General features: G+C 40.3%; 1 protein-coding gene across 3 annotated transcripts in view; it reads left to right on the top strand.

The window, feature by feature from the left end:
- Nucleotides 1-14,019, top strand: part of itprid2 (ITPR interacting domain containing 2) — an 85,444-nt gene that overhangs the window by 44,879 nt on the left and 26,546 nt on the right. For all 3 annotated transcript variants that reach the window (XM_049484837.1, XM_049484836.1, XM_049484838.1), the window contains 4 exons: nucleotides 5,401-5,454; nucleotides 7,383-7,425; nucleotides 7,583-7,681; nucleotides 9,126-9,334. In XM_049484837.1, coding sequence (XP_049340794.1) covers nucleotides 5,401-5,454; nucleotides 7,383-7,425; nucleotides 7,583-7,681; nucleotides 9,126-9,334 — 405 coding nt within the window. The remainder of the gene's footprint in view (nucleotides 1-5,400; nucleotides 5,455-7,382; nucleotides 7,426-7,582; nucleotides 7,682-9,125; nucleotides 9,335-14,019) is intronic.

The raw sequence follows: 14,019 nt of genomic DNA, 5'->3' as shown, positions 1-14,019 counted from the left end.
ACTGTGACCCCCCTGTTACTTTTATACTTTAAAAGTAGTTTTGAAACCATTACTTTTTTTAAAAAACACTTTTACTTAAAGAGTAAAAAACTAAAGATGATACTTCTTAATGTTTATGTTTAGAAGATTTATTCATTTCATTATAAACAAAAAACATTTTTACAGAAGAAAAAAATATGCAAATCACAAATGAAATGAAAGGCAGCAGAAAGAAGAAAAAAATCTTATAATATCTGCCCCTTTTATCCCAAAAATAATTAAGAACAATAGTCATTTTCCAAAAAAACAAAAAACTAGACAAAAAACTTCAAATCCTTCTCAAACAACAGTTTATATAGTTACACATTATACTATTTCATATTTTTATACAGACTATACAGCTTTTATCATTTTTATAAACACACACATTGATCTAGCATTTTTAACATCACAAATGATTTAAATTATTCCATAATCTTATTCATTTCTTATCTAATCTTATTTAATCTTATTATTAATAACTTCTACAGAAGTATTTTTTATTAAACCTGAGTATCTATACTCTATTCTATCTACAGAGTAATGCCTTAGTTTAGTAAATGTTCCAGTTAACAGTGTGTCCAGATTACTAGTAGTGCTATATTACAGTTTCTCACTGTGCTGATTTCAGGAGGTGTCACTTTTTTGTAAACTTTACACTTTACGCCATTTTACTCAATGCATACGTTTTCAGATCTTTCAGATTCCCATTGTTACGGTCCTTAAACATTTTATCTATAAAGAAGAAACGATTAAGCGCAGATACTTAGTTAAGACTCTTCTGGATCTGGGAGACAGCGGCAGGTCGGTATTTATTATATTCTGTAGTTATAGACTATTTTTGCTCAGTTTCTATAACCTAGATGTAGGCGATGAAGTTGGGAACATGAAATTGTCCAGAATCTCTTGGTTTGTTGAAGCATTAGGAGTTTCTTTCACTGGAACTAAGGGGCGGAGCCTAACTCCTGAAGAACAGTCCCACACCACAATCATAATGATCCCCCCTCTACCAAACTTTACACTCAGCACAGTGCAGTCAGACAGTTATTGTTCTCCAGAGAACACGTCTCCACTGCTCTAAAGTCCAGTGAGATACACAGTGGTCCTGAGTTTAGTTAGAGAGAGAGAGAGGGTTTATGGGTAAAGGGCTGTAATGACGGTTATCACCGCAGTGTTCCTGCTCTCCTCTGATCTGTAATCAGTAATAGAGCGGAGGGTTTAGTGGCGTTTCCTTGTTTGGAGAGAGTCTGCAGCAGGGTGGGATCAGTCCTCCATTAATACACTGTAATAAACCTCTGATCAGAGAGCAGCCTGCCTCTGCTCCTCTCACTGTTTACTTTATATTATTATTATTATTATTATTATTATTATTATTATTATTATTAATTTACTACTTTATTACTCTGAGGCTGATATGGAGGTTCCTGGTCAATATCGCTTATATAAATGTCTCCATGTCCACTTCTACCATCCTTAAACCGAAAAAAAGGAAAAGAGAAAGATGATTAAAGACAAAAGGAATGAATTACAGGAAGAAAAAGGCATGCAAAAAGATATAGGAGTGAAAATAAAGGGAAAAGGGAGTTATTACAGAAAATGCAAAAGCCTTCCTAAAAGAGATGTACACGCCGACATCTCACAGTTAGAGCAAATAATCTGTAATGGATGATTTACATTGTAAAAATCCAGCAGATCTGTAAAATATATCAAATCTGATTTAATTCAAGAGTGAGCATCTAAATACTGTTTTTACTCTAATTTAGGATGATCTTCATGATCTGCAGTTTTTGGAGCTCTTGATATAGTTGATGTATTTCCTTCAGGTTTAGGTTTAAGAATTAGTTTAAAAAGTGCATCAACAGCATAAGCAATAGTCACATGATCTTCAGTAACATACAGTATAATTCAGTTGAAAACCACCATAAAGATATTTAAACATGAGTGTGTGTGTGTGTGTGTGTGTGTGTGTGTGTGTGTGTAGGGTTAGTCATGCTCAGGTGTGTTTGTTTTCATTGGCATTCCAGTCAAAAATTCCCCGACTGCATTATTCTTCTCTCTTGCTTTCTTAGGAAACGCCACCGTCCAATCACGTCTCACTTCTCACTTATGCACAGCGTTTTCCTCACATTAAACAGAAATAATGTAGATATAAGGAAATAAAATGCAAAAAATATGTATAAAATGTATGTGTCATTAGGTGTGGGTGGTATGATCCAAAATAGTATTTAAAACAAATATAATTATATATAATTCTATACTTTTGCAATAATTATACTTTTTGTGATATGAAAAAACATTGGATTCAAAAACAATATGCTAAATGGAATTTTAAATTGGAGATATTACTGCATATGATGAAATATGGCACACCCCTAATTAAGATTTTCATCAGATTGTAACAGAAACGTGCTACCAAGAGTGTGCAACCAAGAGTATGCAACCAAAAAGTGTGCAACCAAGAGTGTGCAACCAAGAGTATGCAACCAAGAGTATGCAACCAAGAGTATGCAACCAAGAGTATGCAACCAAAAAGTGTGCAACCAAGAGTGTGCAACCAAGAGTGTGCAACCAAGAGTGTGCAACCAAGAGTGTGCAACCAAGAGTGTGCAACCAAAAAGTGTGCAACCTAAAGGTATGCACCCAAAAAGTGTGCATCTAAAAAGTGCGCAGCTAAAAGTGTGCTTCCAAAAAGTGCGCATCTTAAAAGTGCGCATCTTAAAAGTGCGCATCTTAAAAGTGCGCATCTTAAAAGTGCGCATCTTAAAAGTGCGCAGCTAAAAAGTGCGCATCTTAAAAGTGCGCATCTTAAAAGTGCGCAGCTAAAAAGTGCGCAGCTAAAAAGTGCGCAGCTAAAAGGTGCGCAGCTATAAAGTGTGCAACCTTAAGGTATGCAACCAAGAGTGTGCAACTTAAAGGTGTGCAACTTAAAGGTGTGCATCTTAAAAGTGCGCATCTTAAAAGTGCGCATCTTAAAAGTGCGCATCTTAAAAGTGCGCAGCTAAAAAGTGCGCAGCTAAAAGGTGCGCAGCTATAAAGTGTGCAACCTTAAGGTATGCAACCAAGAGTGTGCAACCTTAAGGTATGCAACTTAAAGGTGTGCATCTTAAAAGTGCGCATCTTAAAAGTGCGCATCTTAAAAGTGCGCATCTTAAAAGTGCGCAGCTAAAAAGTGCGCAGCTAAAAGGTGCGCAGCTATAAAGTGTGCAACCTTAAGGTATGCAACCAAGAGTGTGCAACTAAAAAGTGTGCAACCTTAAGGTATGCAACTTAAAGGTGCGCATCTAAAAAGTGTGCAAATGAAAGGTGTGCAGCTAAAAAGTGAGCACCTAAAAAGTGTGCAAGTGTTGTAAGGTGGTTGCTAAGGTGTTAATAGGAGGTTGCTGAGGTGTTGCTATGGTATCTGTGGTGGTTGCTGTGGTGTTTTTATGTGGTTGCTAAGTAGTTGCTAGGTGGTTACTAGGTATTATATTTGCATAAATGAGACGCTAGGTAGCTCTGGACGTGTGGGGTGTCTGAACCTGAGAATATTTAGTAAATTATTAAAGATTTATGAGATTAATTGTAATCTGTGGAGCAGGAGAGCTGGTGGATGAGCTGGTTTTTAACTCAGCTCTGCAGGATTATTCAGTAGAGAAGATCGTGTTAGAACCTGTCTGATTGTAGAAGCTCTGCTGGTAAATGACTCAATATAAACCCAACACTGAAGAGGCGTGGCACAGACTGAGGGCAACATGTTTTAAAACGAGATTAAAAAGACTTTTATTATGAAATCGCTGAATTTTTAACTGTTTTTTAAAGATTGATATAAAGTTTGATTTACATCACTGATCAATTCTGATATAAACCTCATGAACAGTCTGTAGCACACGTCTCCATAACGCTCAATAAAGATGATTTTATTTTGCATTTAATTTTAAAATTTGTAAAAATTAAAAAAAGGCTGTGCACTCATTGACCCTTGTACAGTGGGAACTGGCCACTCTTTTTTCCACTGCAGAACTTTTATCTTTATGTATAGAAGATAAAGAGTCTCCTTGACCTTAGCAACACAGGACCTGTACATTTATATATATATATATTTCCTACATAGTAAAATAATGAATATTAAAGTGATCTATCAGATTATAAAGGAACACATAAGGAATCATGTAGTAACTTAAAAACAGTGTTAAACAAACCTAAATACTCGAAAATAGTCTTATATGGGGAGCTGTTTGTTAACTTGCAGTTTCTGAGGCTGGAAACTCTGATAAAACCTATCCTTTACAACAGAGGAAACTCTTACTCTTCCAACCTTTCCTGATGAGTGCCAGTTTCACCATCATTATAACATTTTCGATGGTTTTTGCAGTGACTGCACTTGACGATACTTTTAAAATTCATGAAATTTTCCATTTCTTCCTAAAGTAATTTCTATCTTTATTTAGTTAAGTAGTAATTTTTTATTTCTTCTTAAAGTATTTTATGTTTTGTTTTATTGGTATAAACACCAATAACATGATGATCTGCTGGTGTCGGTACAGCAACCCGACAACATAATTATAATGATCCCCCCTCTACCAAACTCAGGTAGCTTAATAATTTAGCTCAGCTAACGTTACTATCCTAGCCCTGTACAGCCTGTTCCTTTTAACTGGACAACAGAAAAGGTGAAAACCTTTTCCTGTAGTAAAATGATACTAAATGATAAATAAAACTAAATAAAGCATTCAGCATCACTTGAGTAGAGAGTAAAAATGAACTTAAACCTGCCGTTTGTCGGCTCTCTTCCGTATCCCCGCATTTTATACAGCAGTGCTCTTGTATGCAGTAAACACTGCAATATTATTCCAAATAAACTAGTCATTGTTCTGTATTTTTACTGATTCAAGTGAAGATTTGTGGTTGAAAAATATTATTTTTCATCCTTTGCCATAATGCAAATCTATCAGTTATTCTTTATACAATTTAATGACTAATGGGCCAATAGAAATGCATCATTTTTACATAGATTTTTCATGAAAGTTAAGAATGTTTGATTTTGCTGTGGGAGACGGATGAAGAGCTCAGCTGAAGAGCTGCTGCTGGACCACTCCTTCTGAACTTTGGAGCCTAAATACACACACACACACACACACACACACACAGACACACGCAAACACGCAATTGTTGAATCTGTAGTAGCCCATCCCAGCCATATCCACTCACACAGTAACTGGGTCAATAGTGTCTAGTCCCTCTTGAGACCCGGAAAAGGCGAACTTGCTAATCACTAAACCACTGAGCAACTATTTTTTATTTTTGTGATGATTTAGTGTGTGAGTGTGTGTGTTTGTGTGTATTTCTGATTGTAAGGGGTGTTTAGCAACTTGTTCACAGATTTTCTGTCTTTTTATGTTTCAGGACTTCCGAAGAATGGCTGCAGCTTTGAAGATGACTTGTCCTTGGGTGCTGAGGGTAAGTGCTCACATGTACACTTACACATATATACACACACATATATACACACACACTATAATAATATAATAATACATATAGTGTACAGCACGGGCCGGCAATTAAGTTTGGCAAAATCGGTTTTGTAAAATGAAGTTGTAGCTCTCCAGCCCAGAGGGTTGTTGAACCCAATTGCAGAACAGTTGATCTCAAAGCAGGTAAACCCAAGAAGAAATTATAAAAAAATAAAATAAATAAACACACCGCTCCTCACGCGGGATCGAACTTGTGTCGTCAGGGTCACGGTCCAATAGAATACTCCTGCCCCAGCTAGTGAATTGGGACAAGGCCAGAACAAAACGCCCTTATAAGGAGATAGGGAGTTCAAGAACGGGCTGAAAAACGAGAATTGGCGGAAACTAAACTAAAGTCACGCCGAGTGCAACAAAAAGAAAGAGAGAGACAGGGGAGGAATGTAAACAAAAGCTCACCAGAGAAACATTTTATTTATAATTTTTTGTTATAATTTGGAATAATGGAAATGTATTGGCTAATAATTGGTTTATTGGTTAAGTGTTTTAACTCTGTCAGCTGAATGCAACATTCATCCATTTTTAATTGCACCAGTTGCTGACACATATGTGCAAATGCACTCATGGAACACACACTCACACTCACAGCTTGTCTTGTGCTTGTATAGAAGTCCCATATACCTAAACTATATATTAGCATGCTTAAAGTAATGGGACATAAACTAAAATCATGTCCCATAAAAGAGTCACTTTTAATCTGTTCACACAGACAATCTAGCCAGACGCTGCCGGTCACCATCATTACCCCCCACTGCACTGCACTGCCCACTGTGGGTGATAATATTATTTTCTTTGGTGTATTCCTTAAATACCTGCTAAACACAACCTCAGCAATGAAACGTCTCATCCATCCTCACCTGCTCTCACCTGCTCTTACCTGCTCTTACCTGGAGCTGGAGCTTCTTTCAGTTTCAGTTCAGAGGGAGTGTGTGTTTATGCTGGAGAGAATTGGTGAATTGCGTGCACACATGGTGTGTGTGTGTAAGTGTGTGTGTAAGTGTGTGTTCTTGGCTGTGTGAAGTGTCTCTGGTTAATGTCGTGGAGAATTCCGTCTCTGTTCTCAGGTCTGTACTGATGGATGGGGTAAACTGTCCTGGTTTAGACGTCAGAGCGCTGAGTGTTCGGGTTCTGAAGGACACGGGTCAGAACCGGGCTTTGATGTTGGTTTATAAATGATAGAGCTGCACGATAATGAGGAAAATATGTCATTTTGATATTTTATTTTTCTGTGATATAACAGGGCTTGGTCCGTAAATGAACTACAGATGTAGGCGATACAAAACCTGTTATTTCTCTGCAGTAAAATAAGTTACAAGGCCAATTACCCAACCCACATCACTAGTAAACACCCCAACACCAGGAGGGTGAAGAAGACTAGCACACGCCTCCTCTGATACATGTGAAGTCAGACTCCGCCTCTTTTTAAACTGCTGCTGATGCTGTAGCATTGCGCTAACGTGCAGAGGAAAGCGCAACGACTCGGTTCTGATACAGCAGCTCACAGACGCAGCCTTGTGCTGATCCATATCACCCTAGGAGGAGTGATGAGGGGAAAGAGCAGCATCTACTGTACTGTACCCACCCAGAGAGAGCAAGACCCACTGTAGTGCTCTCTCAGGGCTCTGGCAGCTGATGGCAAGCAGCATAACCGTGATTCGAACCAGCAATCTCCTCTATTATAATCATAGTGGCAGCGCTTTAGTCCACTGGACCACTTGGAGCCTGATTCATTATATTTCGACAGTGGCAGATTTACTTTATTGTTTTTATTACAATATTACAATTAGGATTTACTTATTTCATTCTTTCTTTATTCTCTCTCTCTCTCTCTCTTTTTGCCTCTCTATCTCTCTGCAGCCAATCATCTCCAGAGCAGCAGTACGAAGCCTGATGATCCCGGGTAAGTAAAACTTCTCACTTCTTTCTCATCGTTTTTTATTCAGTCTAATTTTAAGGTCATTCTCTCGATGGCCCGAGTCTGTGTTTTCTCAGTGCTCATATGTCTCTCTCTCTCTCTCTCTCTCTCTCTCTCTCTCTCTCTCTCTCTCTCTCTGTAGCTTCAGCATGCCAGCCAAGGAGAAGAGGAGTCAGTTCAGACAGAAAGGCCGGAGCATGAACTCCACCGGCTCAGGGAAGAGCAGTGGAACCGTCTCCAGGTATTCCACTCGATTTCAGTCTGTACTCTCTGCATCAGCTCACTTCGGGCTTGGGGGCGGGGTTTGGGCTGATCATGTGGGCTCGCCCAGCATTTTTTGGGGGTTAAATGGGATCTGAATGTCCATGCATTGCCTTTAGCATACCCATAACCTGTGCGAGCGCCCTATGCAGCTGCCTGCATTTATACTTCTGCATGCGTTCGTCCATCCGTGTCTCTACATCAAACACAAGTTTAAACCTTAAATGTATGTGTGGCGGCTCTACTTCACTACTCCTATATTTTTGTGTATTTGTCTGTCTATTTTATTATTGTATTTTTTCTCTATTTTATTTTGTCTTCATTTTTATCTATTTTAAATTGCTCTTGGGTGTAAACTGGATTGTGGGAATACAATTTCGTTCCACCTCATGTACCACACTTGATGTGAAATGACAATAAAATCTCCTTGAATCTTTGAATCTTTGAATCCTAGACCAATCACACCTGCTGATGTGTATTTACATTTTTGGGAAGATATGTGTAGGCTCCAGAACTTCTTTTTATTAACTTATTTTAACTGATTAGCAAAGTAAAATAAAAAGCAGCACATAAGAGATTCCCCTCCATTCGGCACATAATAACACTTTACTACATAACAACTACTTTACTACCCAGCCGGTCCTTAAACAGCATAAACAGTTTTAATCTCACTATTCTTTCTCTTGGCCATTTGTCATTATGAAAATGAAATAAATCAACATTTATAAATTGATTTTTATAAACTATAATGAAATTATTCGATTTTGAAAGTTGTTTTAATATTACTTTTAACCCATCTCTTACCCCTCTAGAGGGTGCGCCCACAGTTTTAATACCTCTGCTCTCAGACTGTGTCAGGACCCCAGGTTAAAACCCCCTGACCTACATGAATCAGATATATGCCTGGCTCTCTCTATGTGACTCCATTGGCTGTATGTAGTTGCTTTTTTTAACTCTCTTTTCTTGTTATCGACTGGTGCAGATATTAAACTTGCTAGATACATTATTTACATTCTATTTGTCTGTGAAACATCTGTGATCACTCAGTGCTTTCATTTCATGCGACAGAGGTCCACCTAGCATTTTTTTAAAGCATTTAAGGTCAAGTTATACTTCAGTGTCGAGTAATGCGTAGTCTATGGCATAGCCTGTGTGAGCGCCCTAAGCAGCTGCCCATATTTATACTTTTGTGTTTGTGTGTCTGTGTCCCTGCGGCGCTCTGCAGTTAGTGGACCAATCACAGCTGGTTCTGACGTTCTGACCAGTTCACACTACACTTCTGAGTGAGCATCTAGTGTACAATTTGTCTTCCTGCAGGGGATTCTGTCACCGATCTACAAAAAATGATTAATAACTAGAAAACCAGGCTAAAATTGACGTAATGTGATTGAGGTTTTAGTTATAACCTGTGTGTTTTCCTGCAGTGTGTCGGAGTTACTGGATCTGTATGAAGAGGACCCGGAGGAGATCCTGTATAACCTGGGCTTCGGGCGAGAGGAACCGGACATCGCCTCCAAAATCCCCTCCCGCTTCTTCAACGCCTCGTCCGGCGCCAAGGGCATCGACATCAAGGTGTACCTGGGAGCGCAGATGCAGCGCATGGAGCTGGAGAACCCCAACTACGCCCTCACCAGTACGTTCTAGATACAAATACAAATACTCGCTGCTGTCTGAAGCTTTATTTAGGGCAGTGTGTCAATGTGTCTTTGCTATCGTAGCGATGGGAAAAGTACACCTTTGCACGGCTCAAAATGAGCAGAATGCATGTACTAATTCTCTTAATTAATCATGGGTGTGGTTAATTTTGGGCATAACGTGAAACAATATAAATCAATCAGAGCGTCTCTTGTTCATCATTCTCTTTAAGAGTAGATCAGGTGAGCTCTGTCTTTGGTGGATTGCTATTGTAACGGTGCAGCTACCTGGACGTGTTCAACAAACTCTTCTCAGCAGAGGAAACTGAGCTGCTGGTTGACGCTGTGAAGGAGCTCCAGCAGCTCATTTACGGGAACAGCAATGTTATTTTATTTACTATTCTGTTTATTGTTGATGTAACAGTTGGGTTTGTGCTGCTGTGTGTTCATGTGTGTGTAATAAGTGGGGGTGTACGCTCGGCTCGGCACGGCGCCTGTGTTACCGAGATAGCGATGAACGTCTGACTGTTGGCGTCTGTCTAGGTTGTATTCAGTCAGTGGAGCTCCTGTGTTTTCTGTTACCAAGATAAACAAGATAAAACTCCAGAAATGTACCTGAACACACCTCATTTCCAGAACACCACGCCCATCAGTGTAGATATATTCAGAAGCTCTGCTGCTGTTTAAAAACAGGCAGGAGGAAGGAGTGAGAATAGACTGTTGGTGGTGGGGGGGGGGGGGGTAAGATAGCAATGAGCATTGTGATAAGCTTGCTTAAAATGCAATAGCTTTATTAGACCAGGTTGGTGGAAATTATGTGAAATAAGTCCCATAGTGTGCATGCTACCACTTTGTTAGCCAACATGCTAACAGCACATTAATGATGAGAATCACACCTGATTACTGGTGTGCTAATGCCGGAGTAGCAGTAGCCAGCATGCTAACACTACAGAAGCAGGTTAGTAGCGATTTGGGATGAGGCCCAAAGGCCCATAGTTTCACTAATTTGCAGGAATGTGACAGAACACACAAATTAATAGCCATTTAAGTGATTTAGCAACACAGCAAATGGAAAAAGGATCTATAACATAACAAACAGGTCCACACTGGTGCAGAACACAACAGCATGGTCTTATTAACCATTTCTCCCTGCAGTGGAATAGAGGCTACTGCCTGTACATGCTGCAGACGTGATGATGGATTAAAAGCGCGAGAGAGAGAGAAAAAGAGAGAGAGAGAAAGAGAGAGAGAGAATTTCCTCTCTAGCAGTTACTGGTAGCTGCCGCCCACAGCTTTTCACTCTCCCAGCTGCTGTATTTCCCATAGGATTGGTCTTCACTGGAAATCGGAAGAGTGAATTATCTCTCACTGCTCTTTCTTTGCTTGAGTTATTTAAAAGGGACATATTATATCTGTTTTTACAGTTAGAATAAGTCATGTTCAGTCTCACATAAAGGTAACGCGATCTCACCAGCTCTTTTCTTACCAGTTACACTCCCTTTCAAAATGAGCCGTTTAAGGGCTCTGACACTTTAATGCAATTAAACAAGCTAGTTTATGCTTAACTTTGATAAAAGCATAAAAAATCCTTATTTGAAAGTTCTTTCATCTCTCTAATCTGCTTACTCTTCATTAGGACAGTAGGTACAGATCCCTCCCTCAGACGAAGTCTGCTGAGGTTCTCAACCGGCAGATCAGTTTTTGATAATATTTGTCCTCTTTAACTCGTTAGATGCTGTATGTAAGTCATTCAAACCATTTAAACCACAGCATTTCTGTAAATGTTCATGGAAACATTGGAAGCATGTTTCACACCAGCGGCACATTTACACAGATCATACACAGGAGATCGAGGGCAGGAGAGTGATGTGGCGTGTCATCACTTCTTCTTCTTCTTTTTGGACAGTCAGCACTTGAGGTCTTTCTCTTCCCTCTCACTTCCTTTGGCCTGCTCTCGCTCTCTCTCGCTTCTCTCTCTACCTTCCTTCCTCCCTCACTCTCTCTCTCTTTCTCTCTCATGTTTTCTTACTCTGTATTAGTTATGAGTTATATCTGTAGTTGCGAGTGTGTAGTTGCGAGTGTGTAGTTGCGAGTGTGTAGTTGCGAGTGTGTAGTTGCGAGTGTGTAGTTGCGAGTGTGTAGTTGCGAGTGTGTAGTTGCGAGTGTGTAGTTGCGAGTGTGTAGTTGCGAGTGTGTAGTTGCGAGTGTGTAGTAGTTGTGAGTTTGTAGATGTGCGTATGTAGTCGTGAGTGTATAGTCGTGAGTGTGTAGTAGTTGTGAGTTTGTAGTTGTGAGTTTGTAGTTGTGAGTGTGTAGTTGTGAGTGTGTAGTTGTGAGTGTGTAGTTGTGAGTGTGTAGTTGCGAGTGTGTAGTTGCGAGTGTGTAGTTGCGAGTGTGTAGTTGCGAGTGTGTAGTAGTTGTGAGTTTGTAGATGTGCGTATGTAGTCGTGAGTGTATAGTCGTGAGTGTGTAGTAGTTGTGAGTTTGTAGTTGTGAGTGTGTAGTTGTGAGTGTGTAGTTGTGAGTGTGTAGTCGTGAGTGTGTAGTCGTGAGTGTGTAGTCGTGAGTGTGTTGTCGTGAGTGTGTTGTCGTGAGTGTGTAGTCGTGAGTGGGTAGTCGTGAGTGTGTAGTCGTGAGTGGGTAGTTGTGAGTGTGTAGTTGTGAGTTGTCGTGAGTGTGTTGTCGTGAGTGTGTTGTCGTGAGTGTGTTGTCGTGAGTGTGTAGGAGTTGTGAGTTTGTAGTTGTGAGTGTGTAGTTGTGAGTGTGTAGTTGTGAGTGTGTAGTTGTGAGTGTGTAGTTGTGAGTGTGTTGTCGTGAGTGTGTTGTCGTGAGTGGGTAGTCGTGAGTGGGTAGTCGTGAGTGTGTAGTCGTGAGTGGGTAGTTGTGAGTGTGTAGTTGTGAGTTGTCGTGAGTGTGTAGTCGTGTGTTGTCGTGAGTGTGTTGTCGTGAGTGTGTAGTCGTGAGTGGGTAGTCGTGTGTGTGTTGTCGTGAGTGTGTTGTCGTGAGTGTGTAGGTGTGAGTGTGTAGTCATGGGTTTGTGTGCGGTCGCGAGTGTGCAGCCGCGAGTGTGCAGCCGCGAGTGTGATGTCGCGAGTGTGTAGCAGCGAGTGTGTAGCAGCGAGTGTGTAGCAGAGAGTGTGTAGCAGAGAGTGTGTAGCAGAGAGTGTGCAGTCGAGAGTGTGCAGTCGAGAGTGTGCAGTCGAGAGTGTGCAGTCGAGAGTGTGCAGTCGAGAGTGTGCAGTCGAGAGTGTGTAGTTGTGAGTTTTAGAGATGAGCTGTAGATGTTGGAGATGTTCTGTCCTGATCTCTGGGAGGACGACCCTGATTATGGGAACGGGCACAAACACAAGGGTACTATTGTCACCCATTGGGGAGAGAGAGAGAGCGCGAGAGAGAGAGAGCGCGAGAGAGAGTGAGAGAGCAAGAGGGAGTGAGAGAGCGCGAGAGAGAGAGAGAGCGCGAGAGAGAGCGAGAGCGAGAGAGAGAGAGAGCGCGAGAGAGAGAGAGCGCGAGAGAGAGAGAGCGCGAGAGAGAGAGAGCGCGAGAGAGAGAGAGAGCGAGAGAGAGAGAGAGCGAGAGAGAGAGCGCGAGAGAGAGAGAGCGAGAGAGAGAGAGAGGGAGAGAGCGAGAGAGAAAGCGAGAGTGAGAGAGAGGGAGAGAGCGAGAGAGAAAGCGAGAGTGAGTGCGCGAGAGTGTCCGGCCGGGTTTGCATATCTCCAGTAGAACACAGAGCAGGAAGTGGAGCAGGAAGGATGTAGAGGAGAGATGTTGTTTATGTTTTTGTCCCTGGATGACCCGTTATAACGCTCTAGTCTACCCAGTCTAAAACTAACACACTGTACACATAATACATACTGGATATTTCATAATACATACTGAATCATTCATAATACATACTGAATTAATCGGAGTTGCTAAATAAGTCATAGCAGATACAGGGTATACTTCATTCTGTATAATTCATGCTGGACACTGTATACTCCATAACAGATGTGGAATAATTCATTGTGGATACTGAACTCATTTATAGAACTAGTATAGCACATACTACAATTTATACTGGATAGTTCATACTGATCACTGAATACCTCATAGCAGAATAATCTATTCCAGTTACTCAACAATTTATACTGGATATGGATATGGAACTATTTATACAGGATACTGTATAGTTTACACTGGTCACTGAATAATTCACACTGGATATCGCTTTATTCATAGGGGATGATGTAATAATTCACAGTAAACACTAAATATTTATATCTATACTCTAAGTGATTGCTAAATTAGTAATAACAGAAACTGAACAGTTTATACTGGATAGTGTATAATTTATAATGTGTATTGTTATATATAATTCATACTGGACACTAAATGCCTTTATGTTAGTTGTGCAATAATTTGTTGCTTGTTGCCAAATACGTCATGGCAGATACTGATCAGTTCAAACTGGATACTGGTGTGTTTAACTCATACTAGATAGTGTATATAGTTCATACTGGATGCTGATTACCCCATAGCAGTTAAAGCAGATAATGAGAAATATGTACTGGAGACTGAGTAGTTCATACCGGATGTGGTTTCATTAATCATAGTGACTGAATAATGAAAAGTGGACACTGAATAGTTCTTAGTAACTGATGAGTAATACATTTTAAGAGGCCGAATAATTCATAGCGGGTGG

The sequence above is a fragment of the Astyanax mexicanus genome, chromosome 11 (assembly GCF_023375975.1).
Source record: "Astyanax mexicanus isolate ESR-SI-001 chromosome 11, AstMex3_surface, whole genome shotgun sequence".
Lineage (NCBI taxonomy): Eukaryota > Metazoa > Chordata > Actinopteri > Characiformes > Acestrorhamphidae > Astyanax > Astyanax mexicanus.
This window is presented reverse-complemented; position numbering and strand designations above follow the sequence as displayed.